This window comes from Bufo bufo, chromosome 3 (genome assembly GCF_905171765.1).
Source record: "Bufo bufo chromosome 3, aBufBuf1.1, whole genome shotgun sequence".
Lineage (NCBI taxonomy): Eukaryota > Metazoa > Chordata > Amphibia > Anura > Bufonidae > Bufo > Bufo bufo.
In genome coordinates this window covers 655,951,880-655,973,666 of record NC_053391.1, presented here as the reverse complement: position 1 = coordinate 655,973,666, position 21,787 = coordinate 655,951,880, and the positions used below count along the sequence as shown (strand labels likewise).

The 21,787-nt window shown below is 42.9% G+C and overlaps 1 protein-coding gene and 1 long non-coding RNA gene across 7 annotated transcripts in view; one reads left to right on the top strand and one right to left on the bottom strand.

Moving 5' to 3' along the window:
• The window catches only part of YAP1 (Yes1 associated transcriptional regulator), a 61,493-nt gene extending 45,301 nt beyond the window's left edge, over positions 1-16,192 (top strand). For 2 of the 6 annotated variants that reach the window (XM_040426294.1, XM_040426292.1), the window contains 4 exons: positions 5,543-5,721; positions 13,019-13,149; positions 13,392-13,504; positions 14,400-16,192. In XM_040426294.1, the coding sequence (XP_040282228.1) occupies positions 5,543-5,721; positions 13,019-13,149; positions 13,392-13,504; positions 14,400-14,638 (662 nt within the window). In that variant the 3' untranslated portion in view covers positions 14,639-16,192. Of the gene's footprint in view, positions 1-5,542; positions 5,734-13,018; positions 13,150-13,391; positions 13,505-13,757; positions 13,871-14,399 lie in introns of all 6 variants that reach the window. The other 4 variants (XM_040426293.1, XM_040426291.1, XR_005777771.1 and 1 more) reach the window with 3 other exon arrangements.
• Positions 15,988-18,775, bottom strand: LOC120996409. The gene is made up of 2 exons (XR_005777772.1): positions 16,610-18,775; positions 15,988-16,446 (listed from the first exon to the last, which is right to left on the bottom strand). It is a non-coding gene; the product is annotated as an uncharacterized LOC120996409 (long non-coding RNA).
• Between the last annotated feature and the right edge of the window lie 3,012 nt (positions 18,776-21,787).

Sequence of the window (21,787 nt, the reverse complement as noted above, 5' to 3'; positions counted from 1 at the left end):
TAAATAAAGACAGAGTTCTCCAGTTTTCACACCACACGGCATAATATGTTGAGACTTCATGTTCTGTACAGGTCCCTTGTCAGCAGTCATCTCATAATCATTACATGCAGGATTGCAATGACATATCACCTCTCTATCGTTCACCCAGAATCCACCATTTTTTTATAATTTTTTTTTTTTTAATAAGCTTTATTTTTCATAGGATCCACCATTCATAGGTGGTATCACAGCTTATCTACTCTCCTCTTATCGCCTCCTCCCACAATCGACTCCAAGGTGTCTCCCGTGCATCCCCCACACTCTGGAACTCGCTACCCCAACATATCAGACTCTCACCTACATTGGAATCCTTCAAAAGAAACCTGAAAACCCACCTCTTCAGACAAGCCTACAACCAGTGACCCTGCTGCCTCTATACCGCCATGACCAACTAAACCCGCACCTACTGTGTCCTTCTCCCATACCGTGTAGATTGTAAGCCCTCACGGGCAGGGCCCTCTCTCCTTCTGTACCAGTCTGTAACTCGTCTTGTTTACGATTAGTGCAATTGTCTGCATTATGTATGTATACCTCTTCTCATATGTACAGCGCTATGGAATGAATGGCGCTTTAATAATAATAAATAATAATAATAATCTACTCCCTCCTGACCCTTACACAGATCACAGGAAAAAATCTCTCGTAGAAGTCAATGGGGCTCAATGCCTGTGCATTGTATCTACGGCCCGTGTGGCTGAGCTCAAAGAACGAGAAGTCTTAACATATTTTAGGCTTTGGCCAAGGTGGAGGCTGCAATTTTAGGATTTTTTTTTTAAAATCTAGATGGTGACAAATCGCCCAAAAAAAATAAAAAAAATTGTAAACATAAAATTATTTAAACAATAAGTCACTTTCTGATTACCCATTGCTGCCAATTATCCATTTACACTTCGGACAGCTGTCAGCTGAAGGCTTGTCCGGCTGGCGGCCATATCTCCTAACCCCAAAGTGCCACCTATTGTCTAAAACTGTCTTTAACCATAGGCCGGTGTTTGACAAGGAACCCTACAATGATACAAGTTTGGGTCAGGTCTTGCTTGCTGCAAAACTGGTGTAAAGGAAAACCGACTTAATTGCCCTTAGCACCCATTCCGATTCCACCTGTTATTTGTATGCTCTTCCAGCAGAGGTCTTGGAAGTGGTTTGGCTGAGATGAGCTGACTGCATCATAGTGATTTATAATAGTCGGTTACTATCTGATTGCAGCTTTATTTTACTGTATGCACAGGGCGATGTGAGCACAGTACAATAGACCTGCCATCAGATAGGAACTGACTGCATCGTAAATCAGTGTTGCAGCCAGTTCAGGGCAGCGAAGCCGTGGTCACTCCATGGGATGCGGCCAACGCACAGGCTGTGTTTACCGGACCAAGCACGGGTGTGTGAATCAGGCTTTGGGGTCCTATTAGACTTCATGAGTTTCAGGCCAATTATAAGGAAGTGTTCATAGGAACGTTGTAATCAGAAATGTGCTGCCAATAATCAACAGAACTGAATGAGGTGGGGGGGGGGGGGGGAGGTAGCAATCGTTCCTCCCACATTCGGTGTGCATCGGCCCTTTGTAATCTGGTTCAAATGAATGCCGACGGCCCCGATCCATCAGTATTTAAACACTGGCTGTTGGCTAAATGCTTGTTCATCAAACGGCTATCTCTTCCGATGCTCCCATACTCAGCTGAGCAAGCATGTGTAGTGAATGGGAGGAGGGGAGAAAGGAGTAGTCTGGCAGACGCCATCTACTCACTTAGGAAAGGATCGTCCAGTTGAATCCAATGTGCCCCTTCCTTCTCTACTGAGGCATTGACCGTCAGGGGAGCGTCTGAGGCCCCATAGACATTAGATGGTCATCCCAACATGATGGGTTTGGCTGATATATATCTAATGTGTATGGCCAGCTTTATATGTGCACTGAAAAAGGTCTGCCCTCTCATGGCTCATAGATGGCTGCTGATCTAACTACCGATACGGTGATATAGGTACAATTACTTGCGTTTTTGGTGGAAATCCTCTTAAACGGGGTTGGCTTCAACATCAGCTGATTTCGGCAGGCCCAGCTCCCGACAAGAGTCTGATTCTGGTGAACACGAGTCACTAGACCCCTGATTTTTCCAATCCCATTGGGACCTGCACATCTAGTAATTCTGTTTGCCATAAAAGCTCAAATGGGTAACAGCAGGTATCCTGCTAAAATAAAGCCATACTCTCACCTGCTAAATCCCCACCGATCCAGCACCGATGTTTCTCTAGTTTTTACTTTTCTGCGGTCATGGCATGACCATCTACCCGCAAGATCGCTGCAGCCTCAGTGGTGTATGGCATAAGACTTACTGGTCTCGACGCTCGCTTGGGTAGGCAGCCATGTTGTCTTTCTTGCAGCAAAGTAAACAAAGACCAGTAAGGACCACCAGAGCGGCGGCTTAATTCCTACTTTTAGCCAAATTTTTTACATTCTCTGGATATCCCATTAAGGGTCCATTCACACGTCCGTTGTTTCTTTCCTGATCTGTTCAGTTTTTTGCGGAACAGATCTGGACCCATTCATTTTCAATGGGTCCTGAAAAAAATCGGACAGCTCAATGTCAGATTTTTTTTTTCAGGACCCATTGAAAATTAATGGGTCCAGATCTGGTCCAGATTTGTTCCGCAAAAAACGGAACAGATCAGGAAAGAAACAACGGACGTGTGAATGGACCCTTACCCAGTCTTAAGTTCTAGACTGGCATTAAAAACATTGTTCAGAAATGGTTATAATGGTTCTGTCCATTGGGCTGCACATCATTCTTTGGATGCAGTACTGTAGGCGTCATTTGGTACTCGGTAAATGGTATTTTTTTATGGGGTTTGTTTTTGTACTGCTGCCCAGTAAAACGGAGTCTGCCTGCAGGGTACAGACTACCATAAACAGCACTTCTGTGGATGGTACTTGAAGAGCGGCAGGAGAGAACTGAGTTTTTACGTCATATATTTCTCAGGTCTGCAGCCTCACTTTCCACACAGAGTTTGTGGTCTGTTTCCATCGTAGGGAGATTCGTGGAGAACTTGGTCACCTCTTGTGTGTGTGTTCCCTGCAGCTCTCCTCCGAACATCTCATTATCTTACTGTTTGCTATAATGTAAGCATTAATTATCACTTGCAACCCCCTCCCCTGTTCTTTTGTCTAGGAGCAGAATGTTTGCCGTGAGGCGGGTGCTTTAATTGGGGGGTTGTCTTTATTTTGTATATTTTGCTCCAGAAAATGTAATCCCTGCCCGCCCCCATATCCTGATTTCCCCTCTTCACCAGAACAAAGCGTTTTTTTGTTTGCCTGCCTGTGAGGTCTTAGCTGCCTGGGTACGGCTTCGTATGCCAATCAAATGCTTTCCAGATTTGCTGGGGTATGGGGAATCTTACGGAAAACAGACTGAACTCTGGCTTCTAATAATACGAGATTGGCTTATTTACTTTTTATCACGTTTGAAGTTGTGGTGTCCTAAACAGAAGGCAGCAGGGTTTTCCAGGAAATGGGGATCTGCTAGTAACTTTCTGGACGAAGTTTATGCACCCCCCCCACGTGTTATCCACTACTGAACTGAATCTATTTTAGAGCTATAGAATAAATACTGGAGGATCCTGAATACCTGATTTCTTTTTTTCTGTCTCTGCATTTCTTGGTGTTGCGAAACTCCAAAAATAACACATGCACTGTTATAGGTCTTGGTGTCCAAGAGCTGCCTGGTGGGATAAAAAAACTTTTTATATAAGGGGCAAACCCGCATCGAAAAAGTAATCTGTGCTCACTTTTCCGATCGCCCGATCCCGAGCTGCTCTTGTCCACTTCCTGGTTGTGCCTCAACACAAAGGAAGTAGCAGAAGATGCCTGGTCATCCAATCACTGGCCACAGTAGAGACCCACCTCTAAGCAGGCATTTCCTGTATGTTGAGCCAGGAACAGGAAGCAGAGACTAGTGGGCACCTGATACACGTCTGGATGGGAGCTTTTAGCCAGGGGACTATCAAGTTCTTTGTACTGACCCATACAATGTATTGCCTATTACCCATTTTTAGGAGAATTACATCTTTAAATGGGTTTTCCGATATTAGGAGTCATTGCATAACACTGCAATTTGTTATCACTTCCTTACTGGTGGAGACAATAGTTAGGATGCCCAATGGTTCTTAGAATGTAGGGGCCACAGCAGTTGTGCAGCACTACATCTCCCTCACAGCCGTGGTCTCTACAATAGAGCCGTGTTGCAGATCCCTACATAGGGGAAAATGTGGAAGGGACTTTAGGACTTCTGTTATTGAGTGTCTGGAGCTCAGAGGTCAACCCCCCCACTGATTTTTATCTTACAGCATATCTTTGTGTTTGGTGGGAATACCCCATTGGTTTTATTTGCAATCGTTTTGTTCTAGCTTGTTGGAAACGTAACTGTAGCCTCCACAGCTTGGTTTCAATGTAGTAGAGCACAGAATAATAATAAAATAAAAAAAAGTCTCAAGTTAAAATGTTATCACAAAAAGCCTCTTACAGTGAGATGTTTGCCAAGCCAGAGATCGCCAAGTTAGGCAGCTGTTTACCTCTTGGCATGCGTTCAGGCCGCTGATGTCACTGTGACCTGGTGAAAATAGAAGAGAGAAACCAGGCCTACCCACCTCATGAAACAGAGCATTGTTTTATGTAAAGATGTTTCCTTCTCTGTCTTATGTGGATGCTGAGGTGATCCCTCTAATGCATGACTGGAGTCCCTTCATTCCCACACACTTTTTTTTTTTTTTTTTTTTTTTTTAAGTCCATCCTAACGAGAAAGTGATGAGTAAGTGTGGATTTCTGTGGGAGGAAAGAATCCGATATAAGATGAGGTTGTGAGCTTCCAGGAAATGGTTTGGCTTAGATGGAAAAAATAATCCTGACAGTTGTAGTTTTGCAACAGCTGGGGGCAGCTACAGTTTGGGGAACATTGCTTTACCCAATTTAAGAGTCACACCATAAGCTTATCAAATGGGCACAGGGGGCTGAGGCACCAACAGACACCTCTGGCAGTGTCCTGTTCACCACATGAATAAAGAATCAGATGTGTTGGAGCTCATCAGGCCCAATTACTGTGCCTCCCAATTCCTGCCATCAGTTGGGACATTCTCCACGGGATTGTTAAAATTGGCACTTTCAACCAATTTTTATGGCCAGCTTAAGGTGACCTTGTAAGGTAGATGTTACTAGAGTTAAAATTGGTTTGTAATTCTGTTAAATGTCTTCCATTCTGCTATGACTTCCTCAAACTGTTGGATTTCTGGGGTTGAACAGTTGAGTTTGTTAAAGAAATGTTGAAGTAGGATTGTTCAGCCTGTACAACTTGATGGAGCCACCTGATATTCTTAACATTTTCCTCCTTTATTGCGTAGCCACAGTGGCGGTTATGTTCTTTGTTGGATGCACCAGCCACGTGTGAATCCTTTAATATATGTAATTTAGGACATGGGTTTCTACCACAAAATAACATTTTTCTTCTCTTTCCCCTTCCAGCCATGAACCAACAGAGACTAAGTCAGAGTGCACCAGTCAGATCCCCTCCACCATTAGCGCCTCAGAGCCCCCAGAGCGGTGTCATGGGAGGTGGTGCCAATCAGCAGCAGCTAAGACTCCAACAACTTCAGATGGAGAAAGAACGACTACGTCTCAAGCACCAAGAACTGCTTCGGCAGGTGAGGCCACAGGTTAGAAACAGCCTTTTGTTACTCTTTATTTATGTTTGTCCTGTCATCTGTGTGTTATTTCTCCTAGTCTTCACGATAAACAGTACATTCTATGTCAATGTAGTGCAGATTACAGCATGAGAACAGATTTGTATTATCTCCCTCAAAGTAGGTGATGTATGAACCTCCAATAATAAAAATAATAATAAAAGGAATTATATACCCCCATCCTCCCAGATGCAACCTAGACCCAATTTTGCAGTATTGTTAATATGAGAGAAGTCCTCTCTTTCTGACCTGCCACAGGAACATTAAGGTTGGTGGAGAGAAAGCTACACTTTAGCATGGCCCTCACCACTGGGAGATATGGAAACAGCTGAGCCATGGACAACTTTAAGATGCCCATATTCTCTAGCTGTTGGTCCCCACACATGCTTTTGGCATGACAAATGTCTGAGGAGAATAGGATCCGGCATGTTGGATTTCAACATGACCGATCCTTCTTTCTTCTAACATTTTGTTGAGGTAGTTAAGAGACCACACACAATTATGAGGTTCTTCTAACTTGTATCAATGGGTACCTTTTAGACTCAACCCAAGAGAACCTAGCTACATCACCATCACATTCGACAGTCTCAAAGGGCTGCATTTATTACAGCCTGAACAGTAGTGAAGATATGCAAGGAGTTACGTTTTCAAAACAGAGCTGGTACCACATCATGCTTCCAAGCCCTAACCCCAGGCTCAAACTCGAAGAGAATTTTATTTTTTTCTCCCCACCCTTCTATGGTCTGCTGGTTTTTTGTGGTCTTCTTATGGAATATACTGTATATGCAGCAAAGCCAAAAATAAACTACTCCAGTCTGACAAGTTTCTGGTTGAAAAACCAGTATTCTGTAATGTTCTCTACATAAACATTTGTAGCATTGTTTTTGTGACTTTGTTAGAGCAGATTTTCAGCATGTAAGATTTTATCTAGTACTGCCTGTGGGATCAGCTCAAGGCCAGTTCTGCTGCAATTTTTTTTTTTTTTGAATCAAATCGTTTTTATTAAACAATAAATACATATTATAACATAATACAATATGTTGACTTTTTCTTTCTTTAAATTATCCACGATGCAGATTCAGTGAACAACAATACTCATAAGTATATCACCACTCAGTATTATCATGAATCCATACACTACATATACCTTTGCTAAAACATATTATGGGCAAAAAAAAATTACCAGAAACTTGACCTTTCCAAACTCCCTCCCCCCCTTACCCTACCCTAACCCCCCAACCCTAACATTGGTCTTGACCATCACATGACTATATAACCACGTGGGTATGAGATAACCATTCAGTCCACATTTTTTCAAACTTCTGAGGGCACCCTCTCTTCACAAACACCCCTTTTTCAAGTACCAGCATGTCATGCACCTTCCGTTCAAACTCACTCAGTGTGGGCGGACTCCCCTGGATCCACCTCATAGCGATCAGTTTCCTGGCCACATATAGCAATCTCCCCGCAGCTACCCTAACCGGTTCATTTCCTCCAATTTCAGACACATACCCCAGAATACACACCTTAGGATCTTTTTGAATTCTTAATGTCAATTTACTATTAATCATCTCTACAACTTCCTCCCAATAATTAGCAACTACTGGACAAGACCACAACATATGTAATAAGTCTGCACCATCTTCCATACACTTTGGGCACTTGTCATCACCTCTTACTCCTATCTTTTTCAGGAACACCGGTGTTTTGTACACTCTGTGTATAATAAATAGTTGGGACAGTTTGCCCTGTTCACTTAGAGACACCTTGGGGACTGCTTCTAAAATATCTTCCCACATATCCTTAGACATATCCCCCACGTCAGCCTCCCACTTTTTCATTCTTGAAAGCGGATATCCCTCTAAGAATTTTTCCATTAGAAGAGCGTACACCTGTGATATTAACCCTCTTTTTCCCCCTCCCGACGGAAGAACAAGCTTATGGACCACCTCCATTTGAGCTATCACACATCCCTTCCGCATCGTGACCCCAAGGGCATGTCTTATTTGAAGATATTTATAAAACCACTCCTTGGGGATATTAAATTCCTGCTGCAGGCTTTGAAATGACTTACATGTCTTGTCCTTAATTAATTGTCCAATTCTCGTCACTCCATAAGTTTCCCAGTTCCTAAGTCCTGGTATGGCCAATAGTTCTGGCAACAAGTGGTTCTTTCCAATAGGTGAAAGTTCACTAATACCTCCCACTCCTCTTAGCAGCTTCACTTTTGCCCAAACTTTTTTCATGAGTTCAATCAGAGGAAGTTTTTCCCTCCCTGCATGCATTCCTAAACCTTCCAGAATGCCCATGAGGTCACGACTGCCCAGCCAATGCTGCAATATCTGCCCAGTCATATCCGGTGCTTGTAGATCAATCCATCCCTTAAAATGCTGACATTGGGAAGCCAAAAAATAAATCCATGCGTTAGGGACAGCTAAGCCCCCTTCCGACTTAGAATACTGCAATGTCTCCAGTTTGATCCTAGCCTGTCCATACTTCCAAGTAAGATCTCTAAATATAGAGTGAATTTTCTTAAATCTATCCAGAGGGATCCAAACTGGAGCATTATTCAGTATATATAACAGTTGGGGCATCATAACCATTTTTAAAAGGTTAACTCTACCTACCACCGAAAGAAAGAGCCTACACCATGACCTCACTTTAAGCCTAAAAGTAGCTAGCAAAGGGGATAGATTTAGTTCTTCAAAATCCGCTAGTCTCGGTGTTATATGTAATCCCAGATATTTAAATTTATCCACCCAGGGCACCAAACTATCTACTTGTCTGCCTACCAGGGCCTGCCCGTCAATTGGCATCAAAGAGGATTTCTGCCAGTTTATCCGTAGTCCGGAAAAGCTACCAAATCTGTCAATCAATGCCATGGCCGCATCCAGGGACGCACCAGTATCGCCCAAGAAAAGTAGGGTATCATCAGCGTACATAGCCACTTTATTATGCAGTTCACCATATCTAAACCCCTCTATACTTGTAGATAAGCGAATATGCGCCGCCAACGGCTCTATTGCAAGAGCAAACAATAAGGGCGACAGTGGGCATCCCTGTCTGGAACCCCTGGCGAGGGGAAAACAGTCTGATAATCCTCCATTAGCTCTAATTCTCGCCTTAGGGCTAGAATACAGAACCTGTACCCACTGAATGAACCGTTCACCAAAGCCCATAATTCTCAGGACCCCCCACAAATACCTCCATTCCACACTATCAAACGCCTTAGCGGCGTCAAGCGCAAGCAAGGCCCTGTCACCACCATTATCCGCCGGAATATTTAAGCTAGTGTACAGCCTACGAAGGTTAATAGCCGTTGATTTTCCTGGCATAAATCCCGTCTGATCCGGATGTACTATGGTCAGAATTACCTTGGACAGCCTGTTCGCCAACACCTTCGCCAGTAGCTTAACATCAGCCGTGAGAAGTGAAATTGGCCTGTAGGAATCCGGTATTTTAGGATCCTTCCCAGGCTTAGGCAAAACCACAATTATAGCTTCCTGCATCGAATGTGGTAACGAACCTGCCTCCAATGAGTGCTCAAACACCTTAAGTAATTCAGGGAGTAATATCCCCTGTAGTTTTTTGTATATCTCTACTGGGAGACCATCAGCTCCAGGGGCCTTACCACTTGCCATGTCCCCAAGTGCAGCTTCCAGTTCCTCTAGTGTAATCGGCTCCTCTAGCCTCTCTCTATCTTCTTCTGACAGCACCGATAACTGCGCCTCCTCTAGGAAATCCTTCAGGGCCTCATCAGAACTAGATCCAGTGGAAGTATATAGAGATACATAGAAGCTTTTTAAAATTCCTAATATTCCTTTTGTGTCCTGACAACTGTTCCCCCTGTCATCTCTCAACTCCTGAATACAAGAGGAGCCTCTCTGAGCCTGCGAGACCACTGACAACAAATGACCCACCTTCTCTCCTTCCTCAAAAGATCTCTGACGGTAAAAGCTTCTCTTTCTATCTGCGGCCTGTACCAGATGACATCTCAGCTGCTCCTGAGCAACCTCCAGCGCCTCACTACTAACCATGGTGGGGGATCTACTAAACTCTCTCTCAGCCTCGGACACTAGTACATGCGCCTTGACATCCGCCTCTCTGGTCCTGGATTTATGTTTGTTGATTTCTTTCATCAGAACTCCCCTCAGAAATGCTTTCATGGCGTCCCATACACCTGGTATCGAAGCCGACCCTGTATTGATATCAAAAAATTCCTTAATTTCCATAGAAATCCCAGATAGGTCACCCAACACATTCAACCAATGAGGATTACACTTCCACAGCCTCGGTCCCTGTCTGAGCACCCCCAGGCACAAGTCAATCTGCACCAGAGAATGGTCAGACAACGACCGAGGATGATAAACAACATCCCCAACTAGTGGTAGCATTATGTCGTTAACAAGGGCCAGATCTATACGCGATAGTGAATGGTGCGTGGCGGATCTACATGAATATTCACGCTTATCCGGGTTACGCCGTCTCCATACATCTTGCACTCCTACCTCACCCAAAATATTCCTGAGAGCCGCACTCCCCGGTGAACCACCTGCTCCCTCCACCCGGCATCTATCTAGGGAGTCATTCATCGTGCAATTAAAGTCCCCAACCAACAGCCACGGCAGCCCAGGGAAGTCCGCCACAAAGCCCATGATCTCTCTTATTAATGGGGAAGCAAACGGTGGAGGCACATACACAGACACCAGCACCAGCTGTATTCCATCCACCTTACACACCACACACACATACCTGCCCTCAGCGTCCACACACTCCTGCATATGTTCATACCTGATACTCCTATGCACAATCATACTTACACCTCTAGAATGAGAGGAATGAGTTGAATGTAACGCATGGATCACCCAATTTTTATTCATCCAGTGTAAATTTTCTCCTGTCAAATGCGTTTCCTGAAGACAACATATAGCCGGCTGAAACCGCCCCAGATACTGAAAAATACACTGTCTTTTCCGTGCTTCAGCCATCCCTCTCACATTCCAGCTTAAGATTCTAATCGCCTGTGACATGGTAAAATTTTAAACCATATTTGAATCTCACACCCCATTCAGATAACACTCGCTCATAGTTCAAGACCCTAACCTTCCCCCCCAACCTTTTCCCTACCCCCCCACCCCCCTCCCTCCCTCTCATACTCAGGTTACTGTAGCTGGGGAAACCTTTCCCTTTCTTATCCACTTCCCACATTAAAACAAGGCAATCCGAGAGCAACATGCCCTTCAACCTACAATAAGCATAACAATTTATAACACTTTTCCTCAGGTAGAGAATCCTCCCCACAACTGAGAAATACATTTTACTATCATTACCGCCTGCTCCCTCCTCAGGAACTACCATTTGGTAGCATTACATAATACACTCCCTAACTGGTGCAACATTTAAAGCAATCCTAGAGTGTAAATGCATATATAACTTGAACATAAGAAACGTATATCTGCCTCCTTCAAGTGTCCAGGGCCCCACTTCTCAATTGTCGCTCGTGGACGTCCAGCCACTGCGTCGCCTCCTCCGGATCTTCAAAAAATCTGGTGGATCCCAATGCCACCACACGCAGTTTAGCAGGAAACAGCATAGCGTACTGGACTTGTAGAGCTCTCAGCCTTTTCTTTATATCCATAAATCTGCTTCTCCTCCGCTGCACTTCGTTGGAATAATCCGGAAATATGGATACTTTCACCCCATTCAGGACCATCTCCTCATTGTCCCTAGATTGTCGCAGGATAGTGTCCCGGTCTTTAAAATGGAGTATCTTCGCCAGTATGGGACGGGGAGGTCTGCCAGGCGGAAGCGGCCGCATGGGGACTCTGTGCGCCCGCTCCACCGCATATAATGAGGATAGACCTTTTTCATGAAATAATTGGTGCAGCCATTTTTCCACAAATTCGGTGGCATTATCCCCCTCCGTCTTCTCTGGCACACCCACAATCCGCAGGTTATTCCTTCTGGACCTGTTCTCCAGGTCATCTGTTTTGGCGTATAACGCCGCTATATCTTTAGCAGATGATTTTGCCGCCATTTGCATAGGCTGGATAACGTCCTCAATAGTGGACACCCTCTTCTCCAATTCAGAGGTGCGTTCTGTGATTTTGTGTAGGTCATGCCTAATTAAAGACACATCCGACCTCAGGCTGCCAACCTGTACTGTAAGCACCTTCAGTGTGCTGTTACAACTGGCCACAGCGGCCATAATATCTTTTAGAGTAGGCTCTGCTCCATCCACAACTTTAGGGCCTACCGCGTCTTTTGCCGGCCGTGCAGGGGTTAATGGCGGCCAATTTACCGCGTCCAGGGTCTCCCCGTCGGTGGATTCATCCTCTTGTCCAGAGGAAACCTGAGCGTCCATCTCCTTCTCCTCAGCCCAGTCTCCCCCAGCACTCTCCGTGCGAGCAAACCTGCTCAGCTTTGCGGCAGCCGTCTGTCTCGTCTTGGGCTGTAAGGCCGGCCCCTCTTCTTCCTCGGCGCCATGCCGACTCTCCTCTGGCCTGTCACAGCGCGGCCCTTTACCGGACTTTCTAGGCATGTCGGGACTCAAAAGATCAGCACCACACTCTCCTGTCTCCTCTCAACCACCAGGTAGGCAAGGATCTGCGAAATAGGGGGTTGCTACCACTCTAAAATCAGGATGTCTGCAGGAGCTCAGTGCGGTGCGACCTACTCCATGCGCTCTCAGGCCACGCCCCCTCTGCTGCAATTTTTGAAGCTTTTTAGTTTTGCAGGAAATAAAAATTGTATTAAGGTCTGTCCCATTCCTGTGCACTAACTTTGTGTCCTACAACTTTCTGGTTTAGCCATCTAAGTAGTTCTGGACATGTGAATAACCTGCCATATTTCGAGGCCTTCACTAAAAATAGGGAGAGAGATTCACATCAAAATTTGGTCCCCAGGAGTTGCTGTAAAATTGTGGCTTCATCGGCAACTTTGTTAAACAAAACTTGCAAGCAAATTTGTGCCATCACCATTTTTTGGGACACTCTTAAGTTACCTGTATGATGACCATACATTGCCCATTGTATTTGCAAAGGAGAGGTGCATTGTAATTGAATACATCATTGTATCTCTCTCCCCCTTTCATTTTGCTGTTTCTGCCAATAATCTTGTTCTCGTGAAGATTATGTAGATTAGATAAGAAAAACCTGAGCACATCTGAATGTTTGGTAGGTGTCGTTTGTATGTTGGACTCTGTGTTAGTCATGTGAATATTGAATTTAATAGTACACAAGTTTTCTTTCCTTTACAGGAACTAGCTCTTCGTAGTCAACTACCAACCATAGAGCAAGATGGTGGAACTCAAAATCCAGTGTGTTCTTCCGGAATCACTCAAGAGCTCAGAACAATGACCATGAACAGTTCCGATCCTTTCCTCAACAGGTGTGTTAATTGGCGCCATCTCCCCCCAAAATAAGTGAAGGTATAAGTGACTGCGGCATGGATATTTATCCTGCTGGCCAACTGCGAGATGGTGCAGCTATCACACTAGAGTAGATTCAGAAGAATGGTGATTTTATAAAAAAAAATTAGGTTTTTTTTACACTTTCTTAGCTTTTCTTTTTGACTTGCATAGGATTATTTTTTTTTCTGTATTTTATGTATGTTTGTTTTTTCTGTTGCAGCGGCACGTATCACTCCAGAGATGAGAGTACGGATAGCGGATTGAGCATGAGTAGTTACAGTGTTCCCCGCACACCTGATGATTTCCTCAACAGTGTTGATGAAATGGACACAGGTCAGTTATTTCTGGATATACTTAGGATTTATTATTTTTTAATGCTTTTTTTTTTTTTTGTGTTTTCAAAGAGCATGAAATTGAATGTGATTTAGACTTTGCCAACTATATCAATGTTTATACACTAACAGTATGTCCAGGGTTATCTATATTTGATGGAATCCATTTAAGTATTTGAACCGCCCCACCCCACCAAAAAAAATAAATTCTAAGGGTTGTGCAGGATAAGGAAAACATGGCTACTTTCTTCTAGAAACTGCACCACCCATGTTCATGGGCTCTGGTTGGTCTGGAGAAAACCTCGACTAAATACCAATATGGACAGCACTCCAGACGATGGAGAAAGCGAGTGCACATCTCCCTGGGGTAAGGTTTAATCCCCCCAAACAAACAGATATCTAAATGAAAAAGCACATGAAGACAGCACTTCCAATCACAACCTTAGTGGTCAAACATGCTTGAAAAAAGCTGCTAAGCCGAAACGTCGCATTTGGAGTTGTACCTGGAATAAAGGATCACTAAATTGGAAGTGCTGACTCCATCTGCTTTTTCATTTGGAGAAAACTTGGGGGAGCCAACAGGAGTGGCATTTCACTGCTGCCACTTCATTCTCGCAATCAGCATTTGTCATAGTGGTTGGGTTGTCCATTGATTTGGACATCTAAGTGGTATGCTAATAATGTCTCCTTAGAAGAGTTCTTTTCAGATGCATTACTGCAGAAGAACCTATAGCTAAGAATCACATAATAGCCAAAACATGTAATGCCCCCAGCTAGGAGCATCTCCTGGTTGGTGTTGTGCCTCCAACTTTTTGTACTTTGCTTTTTGTTCATTTATTATTTTGAAAGATTTTTGTTTTTAGTTTTTTTCTAAAATGTTATAATTTATTTTGCAGGTGATGCAATCAACCAAAGCAGTATGCCTACCCAACAGAACCGATTCCCTGACTATTTGGAAGCACTTCCAGGAACTAATGTGGACCTTGGTACGCTTGAGGGGGAAGCAATGAACGTAGAGGGAGAGGAACTAATGCCAAGTCTACAAGAAGCTTTGAGTTCTGACATCCTTAATGACATGGAGTCTGTGCTTGCAGGCACCAAACTGGATAAAGAAAGTTTCCTCACATGGTTATAGAGGCCTCTACAAAAACTGCTTCCAAAATCTCTGAAGGATTTTGTCAATTAAGAGTGCCTATAACTTTACGAGCCTAACTTGGCCACGTGGCAGACTATCAGCTTGTGCTCCAGATAAACTTTCAAAGACATCTACAATTTTTTTTTTCTCGTTTTTAGTATTTTCTCACCCGTTGCTGCTTTTATTACAAACACTTTCCCCCACCACCACCATTTGAGAGCCTGAGATATCAACATTTTGAATTTCCTAGCTGCCTCTGAGTATTTTTATGTAAAGAGAATGGGAAGAGTAAAGCAATACACATTACAAGTAGATGCTCCATCTTGTAAATATGCAGTAACCGTTTTCTTCCCATTCTACTGACATTATTAGCTACTGTACTAGGGAAGGACAAAATATTTACTCATATATAACTTCTTATATGGTGGCACCAACCATGTTCTTATCCTTTCCAAGCCTTTCTTCTCCAAGGGGCTGAGCGGCCTCTCAAGATTTTGCTTTATTGGCTTATTACAAGCCCCTTGAACGTTTTCCACGAACCAGTGTTAAATTTCTTTGTTTTGGGATATGCTGTGTCCAAAGAAACGCTACTTATTCTGACCCAGGGCAACCAAAATAAGCCATGATTGGAGGCCTACGTAAAACTCAAAGCTGTGTTAAGCTATTCGTGACCCAACAAGCTTGAAGTTGGGAAGATGTCTCACCAGGAGTCCTCTGCCCATCTATGGTTGGCTTGACACCGCCTAATTGTATTTTTATTTTTTTCCCCCCAGCCATACAAATTCAAGTTGGAAGCCATAAACTAAAATAGTTCACATTAGTCTTTGGAAAGGGGATGTATGTGTAATCGGATAGACTCAAGTCCACTCTAGGCAATCCTAAACCCTGTTTTAATAATGTTTGAAGTACCGAGCTTTATTATGGTTTGTATTTGATGTAAAGTTGCTCTTTTGGTATATTGGTTTAAAATAAGTTGTTTGTTGGGTCTGTGCAAGGTTCCGAAACTTCTGAACACTACATTGAACGGCTTTGTAATGTCATATTTGTTTATGCACGCTGATGATGCAAGATGACGCCGGCAGGTGCCAGTATATGCTCTATGATTTTATACTTTTATGTGTGGATTGGAGGTGGTACCAGAGAGAATTTTAGTATGTGTTTTTATTACTGGCAAAAATACAATAAGGTTTTGACATTTATCGAACAAATCATTCCACCTACCTCCTGTCTTTTTATAGTTAAATGTGTCTTTTTACTTAAAATTCTAAAGTCTAGTACATATATCACCCGTCTCCAGGGTGTATTTTATTTTGTTGTGTTCTTGCCAACAAATTGCCCAAATGGCATTTTTTTTTTTTTTTTTTATCAGAGGAGTGTCATTGGCCAAAAAAAGATAGATCTACATGTAGAATTGAAAAGAATTGTGTTGTATCTTCAAACCTGTCTGTCACCATCTGTTTTCTTGCAAATGGGTGTTTTTTTTTTTTTGTTTTTTTTTTTTTTTTGTATATGACTATTAAATGATTGTCTTATTGTACACCTAATTGTTTTATTAGAAAATTAAACAAGTAGCTAACTGTAAGAATTATTGTCTTTTTAAATTTCCTTTTGATTTACCTGAAATCCAAATTTAACAATGTCTTTAAATGCGATGACATCACTGGATGGCTGACTGGCAAAAGATAAAGGTGTGTGGTTTTTTTTCTTTAAAAATAATAGTAGTGAAATACTGTATAAAATTATACAAAGTATGATTTTTGGTTTGTGGTGTTTTTGTTCACCTTTGGGCCCATGAAGTTATTTTCAAACTGCAGCATGCCCCTAGGTATGTTTTTTATATATATTTTTTATTTTTTTCTGGGGGCGGGGGGTTGTTCTTGGTTTTTTTCAGAAGTTTTCCCATTGGATTCTCTGAAAAGTGAAATTATTTGAAAAAAATTGTCTCAAGTTAAAAAAAAAAAACTACACTACACTCTGTTGGTGCAGTTTTTTGGAAATCCTAGAGAGTCCACGGGAAACGACTGAAAACTGCTTCCAACAGGCATCCACCACTGATCCCTTTGTCTGTATGGAGCAGAATGGGACCTGTGGGATTTGCCAATAACTAGACCCTCAAACCAGCCACGTGGGCCATAGACACAATGAACAGGAGGAGACCTCATTGACCTCTATGGGAGAGTTTTCTAGGCATGCTCTGTGACCTGTGCAGAGGTCGGGGGGGGGGGGGGTAGATAAGCTGTGATATCACCTATTGTGAATAGTGGCTCCTGTTTATATAAAAAATATATATATATATATATATTTGAAAATATGATCACTACTGGAAAAAAAAAGTACTTGTACAGAACAGGAAGCCTCAACATATTAGGAGTAGCGGCCAGTGTAAACCGCACGATTTTAGTTTTTGGGTTTTTTCCCAAATTTTTTTTAAATCTAAAAACTTAAATAATAGGTGACTTTTTTTATTTTAATGGCTACTTCCTTTAATCATTGCTTTTGTAGTCAGAGCAGTCATTTTACTGAACATGAAGAACAAAGTTTCCAACTGGATCAATCTTCTCCAGAATTCAGATTGCCAGGCATCAGTAACTCGGCGGTGTCACCAGTTCCTGTTGAACTGATAAAGTCCATTATCATCAGTATTTGCCAATGTTTGACAAGCTGGCTATAATATAAATGCCATTATAGATTAGTGTGCTGCACTATAGTGTTCTACACCTTGCATATTTGCTTTCATATTTGGAAATAACCTGTTTTTCCTTCTTACAAAGCTATGCTATGGGTTAGACCAGGCCTGGCTGAAAACTGCGTGGACATGCAAGCCACATCTATTTCCTAAGGATCATTAACAATTCTCAGTCGCATTAGCCCAAAACAGCGCGACCAATAGGCAAGCAATCTATAGAAAATAGTTGTGGCCTTCATGGCCGCGCGGTCTTCAGCTGCTCTGCCTTGACCGTCACAGCTGGTTCTATCCGAAGCCTACAGCAAAGTCACACCTGGTAGGAGGTTACCTACTTGAGCTGTTTAGAAGGAGAAAGTGGGTCCAGATTCCAAAAAAGTATCCTGCTGTAAAATAACGTATTTATAGCCTATTTAGCCTAATTGGAATACTGCTCCAGTTTAGAGAGCCAGAGATATTAGACTAATGAAGAATAAAAATTGCATCAGGCCAGGTTCGCATATAGTAAATTTGGCGCGAGCACGGTCTAGAGCTGGTCTTGGGCTCGATATAAATATTGACTGAATAACTGGGATGGGCAGATTTTAATGGGTTGTTCACCTCTGTTCACAGTTTCTGCAGACCCCCCCCAGCGTGGCTGGACCATTAGTGGGAAAGCCTCTTTGCCTGATCCCCGCTGCTGTGTTCTGGCTCCATCGCTCCCACTCTGGTGCCACAAGTCTTAGGATGGTGTCACGCAGGTCACGTGGCTGCTGCAAAATACACAAATGAAACAAGGGAGTCATTGTAGCCCAAAGTACAAAACTATATAATCCTTTTATTAGCACAAAAATTTGTAAAAAAAAAGAAACTTGCCCCAAGAAAAAAAAGTGCAGCAACCCCACGAACTAATAGCAGGTGTGAGTATGGTACAATATGGAAGTAGGACATATGAAATGGTATGAATAGCAATTTGTCCTTCATAAACCAATGTAAACCAGTAGTCCTGATATATGTGCAGGTCTCAAATATGTAGTATACAGTAAATGCTGAGAGAAAAAAGTAACTAACTAGAGATACAAAAAATAAGGGGAACAGTTAACCCATAAATATCAAGAAGCGGAAGAAAGGCATGGAGAAATGCACATATCTGATCTACCCATGGTACAAGGACACCTCAGGAGAGCCGCACACCCCATGTGGCCGCTGCAACCAATGACTGGCTCCAATTGTCACCCAATGACCTGATACATGGGTGACATGTCACTGGCTGCAGCGGCCACATGTTCCGTGTCAAACCAGATGTTGACCATGGTGAGGCCTGAGACGTCCGAAGGGGAGTAATGGACCCAGAATCCAGAAACGGGGATCAGGTAAATGATTGCCACCGTGGGTCCAGCCACAGACCTTTGTTCCTGCAGGAGCTCCCTAGTCCTGATAATGTTGAAAGGACACAAATGTCTGATACTGTGTTAGGCCTCCTGCACACGGCCGTTTTTTTCCCCATTTACTGGCCGTTTTTTGCGTTCCGTATACGGAACCATTCATTTCAATGGTTCCGCCAAAAAAACGGAATGTACTCTGTATGCATTCAGTTTCCGTATTTCCATTTTTCCGTTCCGTTTTAACATAGAACATGTCCTATTATTGCCCACAAATCACGTTCCGTGGCTCCATTCAAGTCAATGGGTCCGCAAAAAAAACCGAACACATACGGAAATGCATCCGTATGTCTTCCGTTTCCGTTCCGTTTTTTGCTGAACCATCTATTGAAAATGTTATGCCCAGCCCAATTTTATCTATGTAATTACTGTATATGCCAAACGGAACAAACAAAAAACGGAACAACGGATCCGTGAAAAACGGACTGCAAAACACTGAAAAAGCCATACGGTCGTGTGCAATAGGCCTTAGCCAGTAGAAAACTGGTTTATTGCGGTCATTAAGAGAAACAGAGTCTTGCAGGTATGATACCTTTTAGTGGCCATTAAAAGGAATCCTACCCGCATAAACTGGCTTCCTGTTCTGTACAGATCCCTTTTCAGCAGCCATGGAATTATCATCACAGGCAGGATTACAGTGACAGATATCACCTTTTTATAGATAACATAGGATCCACTATTCACAGTAGCTGATCTACTCTCTCCTGACCTCTGCACAGGTCAGAGAGCATGCCTAAAAACTCTCATAAGTCATTGAGGTCCCCTCCTGTCCATTGTGCCTATGGACCATGTGTATGATGTCAAAGAACAGGACGTCTTAAAGTATTTTAGGCCTAGTGGCCAGTGTGAAAACTGCATGGTTTTTAGAATTATTATTTTTTTGTTGTTTTGTTCATCTGTGCATTCCCTTTAAGGTCTAGATTCCCTCTAGAAGGTTACACCAGACCTGGTATTTCTGCCGTGTCTGGCACTTGGGACAGTAATGAAGCTTTTTAGGAGGCGGACTACCACAACCAGTCACCCTTGTTCTGTAGGTTTAACAACTCGCCTAGACTTCTGGTCTGCCCTTCTGCCAGCTAGATCCAGAAGACTGAAACTTCTGTCCACAGATAAAGCTCTGACTATGTTCTAAGATTTCTTCATGACCTCAGTATGAACCATCTTTCTATGGTGATCTAGAATTCTCTGCTTTCTGGGAAAATGATTACACGGCTTAATTTTTGAATATATTCTTAGGGCATTTCGTATTTGTAGAGGGGTGATCTCGCATGCGGTATATCCCATCAATTAGCCAGCGTGAAGAGGAGCTCCATGAATTGTCTCTCACTCTGGGGGCCCACAGCACATTGATTTCCATTGGCACAATGTAATGCTTGATTTCCCCATAGAGGTGCTGCATGGAAGCTGAATTCTTGCTGCCAGATCCCTCAGCAGTATACAAATAATTGATAGGGGTCTGATTGTGCGATCAACTAACTTTAGAGCCCCCCTTCTATCAACAAAGTATTGTTAAAAGCCTTTTGAAAAAGTTACTTTGGAATTTTTATATATAATAATCAAAAGCGTTCCAGGTTTATCAAAAACAATTTTGATTGCTTGCCTATGGAACAGGCCCAACTGGGACACTGATGGCATATCCCTAGGATATGCCATCAGTCGGGTGCGGGTCCCTACTCTAGGATCCGCTCCTTTCTACTGAATGTAACCCCTGAAGTGAAGGGAAGCACATACGCATACACTGCGTACTCTCCATTCATTGCTATGGGAGTTCCAAAAACAGCTCGACGAGCACGCTTGGCTATTTTTGGAAATGTCATAGCAGTGGAGAGCGCTTCGGACAAGTGCGGCTACCTCTTCATTCCCGTCTATCGGACTGCCGGAGATAGCTGGAGCCAATACTCGCTCGGCTCTTTTTGGAATTCCTCGAACCTCCGAAGTGACGGGTTCTCCATTCATCGCTATGGGAATTCCAAAAAGATCTGTTTTTAGAACTCCCATAGAGGTGAACGGGGGGTAGTTACACATGCAAGACTGCTTCTCTGCTCACTTTGGGGGCCCTGTTCTGAAGATAGGTGCGGGTCCCACCTCTAGGAACTGCTCCTATCTGACATTTATGGCATATACTAGCGATATGTCATCATTGTCGTCGCCCCCCCCCCCCCCCCCCCCAAAAAAACAAAAGCCTGGTCTAGCTGCAGCCACTGCAGGATAAATGTAGCACAACATGGTTGTCCATGGGCACCCTAGCTCTGACGGAGTAGGAGCTACTTACCATTGCCTCCCTGATTTTAATTTTTTATGGACACCTTATCCAGAAATCAAAGACCGCAAAAAAAAAAATTTATGGACACATTGGAAAACCATAAGGACACATTAAGAATATGGCATGTCTGTAGCTTAGAATGAACTGTAAAATGTTAATTCTCATAGTTACTGGTGCAAGCTCCTTGAACTTCAATGTAAGATGCATACTTTTTTTTTCCTAATCGGCCATGGAAAAAAGGTCCCTATTTTCTAGGGACTCTACAGGAATGTATGGATAGTTCTTAACCCTGGATCTGCTTTTACAGAAGCAACATCATGTCCTCTCAGAGATTATCTTTTGTGCTTGTGTTAAACGTCTATATATTCAAGCACCTCAATAATTTATTGTCTTTCTATCATGTCCTTTGATGTTTTTTCACATTTTTATACTTTGGTATAATAACAAGCTAACAATGGGTTGTACTAGATCAAGAACTCCATGACTCATTCTTGTATTAGTTGAGATAAGTAGTCTACAGGTTGTGAGGAGGACCTTTTCTGTGTTCCTGATCACCCAACCATAAAACCAGTACAGGTCAGACGTAATAGAAGGATTTAGAAAGATCAGATTTGGTCCTCATGTTCTTCTCCTTTGAACTAATATTGATAGCCATTCATATTGTATCTTCTATCTATCATATATATCTCTGCGGTCGGAATTTGATTGCATATTTTAATCAGTATTTTTGAACATATAAGGATAAGGCCAGGCCAATATTTTCTAGTGTTCAGTATATTCTG